At 57.7% G+C, this 2,424-nt stretch overlaps 1 protein-coding gene across 1 annotated transcript in view; it reads left to right on the top strand.

The window, feature by feature from the left end:
* Positions 1-1,060: 1,060 nt before the first annotated feature.
* CDH16 (cadherin 16) overlaps positions 1,061-2,424 on the top strand; it is an 11,238-nt gene continuing 9,874 nt past the window's right edge. The window contains exons 1-3 of the mRNA XM_017860264.1: positions 1,061-1,238; positions 1,964-2,021; positions 2,317-2,400. Coding sequence (XP_017715753.1) covers positions 1,977-2,021; positions 2,317-2,400 — 129 coding nt within the window. The 5' untranslated portion in view covers positions 1,061-1,238; positions 1,964-1,976. The remainder of the gene's footprint in view (positions 1,239-1,963; positions 2,022-2,316; positions 2,401-2,424) is intronic.

Genomic DNA, 2,424 nt, shown 5'->3' with positions numbered 1-2,424 from the left:
GGTTGGGTGCCAGAGTGACCCTGAAGCAGTCACTCAGCTTGTGACAAGGCTGGGGGCAGCTGGGGGTAGCTTCTGACTTGAGAGAGACTAATCAGGTATACAGTGGGAAAGACTTCACGGGGACTATGGGAGGCTTCGCGGGGACCAAGGCTGGGGAGGGACTGGAGACCAGGATCTTTCCACCCTCTCCCCTCGTTCCAGACTCCCAGGCCTCAGAAGTGTCTCCTGGCTCTGCTTGGCTGCCCTCATTGCGGGGAGAGCCCCTGTTCAGCCCTGTAACTCCCTCAAGGTCACCTGAGCCGATTTAATCTTCTTAGAGGCACAAGACCGCCCATTGTCTCAGCCCTGTCACTGTTGAGTGGCCAGTGTAAGGACTTGGGGAGCTCACAGGCTGCTGCACTCCCCCACCACAGGTCCCCCTGGGGGGTGGTCTGGAGCCTCAATACCCAGTTCCACTCATGCACTGCTCACCCATCCTTTGCCACCTCTAGCCCCTTGTCTTAGTTCCACAAGCCATGGGGAGTTGCCAGAACAGAACGAGAGCCAGGTCATTTCTGAGTCCCTGAGTTCTGCTCTCAAGGGGCTCCCAGTCTAATGGAAGACGCAGACAATGACAATCTGGTGTCCTCTGTCTATTAATAGAGATAGCACGTGGCATGGCGTGAGGGGGTGGGGCTTTCCCAGAGAAGACTCCTGAACCAGCCTGGGAACACAGGGGAAGTTTCCTGGAAAAAGGAGTATTTGAGCTGAGTACTGAAGCATGAGCAGGTGCTTACCACACAGATGAATGAGTGGGAAGGGTGTTCCATGCACAAGGAACAGAGTGTGCAAAGGTGTGGCTGCAGACGCTGGAGCCTGGGAGATGAGTGAGACCAAGTCTGGAGCCACAGAAAAAGTAGTGTCCAGACCAAGAGGGCCAAGGAATACCCCCTGGGCTGTGTTGGGGTCGAGGGAGTGCCAGGCCAACCATCTCCCCACCTCCCGGGGCTGGCAGTCACGGATGCTGAGCAACTCCTAGCTTTCCAAAGTCAATGAATAACTTGGGGGGCTGGGCGGGGCCAGGCCTGCTGCTATGGGCCCAGTGGCCTTTTCCACTCCTGAGCAAGCGTGGCTGAACCCTCCTACCTGCTCAAGTGCCCTGCCTTGCCCCACCCAGCCCAGCCTGGCCAGAGCTCCCTGGAGAAGAAGCCCTTTTGCTTAGCAGCTGGACCAAGGGAGCCAGTCTTGGGCACTGGAGGGTGAGGGACTGGGAGTGGAGGGGAGGGCATGGCTAAGGCTGGGGTTGGTGGTGGGAAAAGGAGAAACACTGCCCTGTCCCCGCCATCTGGGAAAGAATTCCCAGGGCCTCATCTTAGAGAGGTTGTTGATTTGTTGCTGCTCTGTCTGCCCAGCTCCATGACAAGGGCTGGAAAATGATGAGACAAGAGCCAGGCTCCTGCTCCGGGGGCTCTCCTTGTCTAGAAGGTGGCAGTGGGAGGCAGGACAGTGCAGGAGGCCCTAAGCTAGGAGGAATCCTCCCGTGGTCAAGTCCTCTGTGACCTTGGCCAGACCCCAGCCTTCAGGCCTTGCCAGCAACAAGAGGTGACTTCAGGAAGTGACACTCCAAGTCTTCAGGAACTTTCCAGCTTCAAACTTTTGTGATTTGGGGGGTTGCTAGAAAATTACTACTTTGGGATCTGCAAGTTGGGGAGGCTATGGTGAGAAGGAGCTGAAGGTCTAGAGGTGAAATTCCAATAGAGTGCTTGAGGGCCCAAGAGCCCAGATGCAGGGTGGCTGGGCCTTGAGGCCTTGGTGGGCCTGGCTGAGGAGCAGGGCACTACCCTGCAGGAGATGGGGAACCTCAGCTCCTTTGCAGGGGAGGAAGAGGAGGCTACTCTGCAGTGCGATCCCGCTGGTTGTGTGTGTGGGATGGAAAGCCCCTCTCCACCCACCTGGGCTGGCTCCTCACTGCTATGTCCCTCAGGCCTGTCCTGACCATGGTCCCTGCCTGGCTGTGGCTGCTTTGCGTCTCTGTCCCCCAGGTGAGCTGGGCACTGCCCCCTCTCCTTCAGGTCTTGGCCTTGGGGGTTGACACCCTTGTCCCTAACTCCACCCGGACAAATTGCACTGACTGTGAGAACGGTGCAAAGCATGGGAGGGGTCAAAGCTGGGACTACAGAGCTATCGTGGGATGAGGAGGTCAAAGGCCAGAGCACGGGTGGATGGACTAAGGTATGGCCAGGCCCTGGGAAGGGGCAGAAATTCCCCTCTTCTGTTGGGTCCCAGTGCCCAGGCAGGAAGATAGAGCCTGGTGACAAGGTGAGAATCCTCCCACAGGCTCTCCCGGAGGCCCAGCCTGCAGAGCTGTCTGTGGAAATTCCAGAAAACTATGGTGGAAATTTCCCTTTATACCTGACCAAGGTGAGCCAGAGAGCTGGGGGGGTG

The sequence above is a fragment of the Rhinopithecus bieti genome, unplaced genomic scaffold (genome assembly GCF_001698545.2).
Source record: "Rhinopithecus bieti isolate Rb0 unplaced genomic scaffold, ASM169854v2 scaffold_53422, whole genome shotgun sequence".
NCBI classification, from domain to species: domain Eukaryota; kingdom Metazoa; phylum Chordata; class Mammalia; order Primates; family Cercopithecidae; genus Rhinopithecus; species Rhinopithecus bieti.
This window is presented reverse-complemented; position numbering and strand designations above follow the sequence as displayed.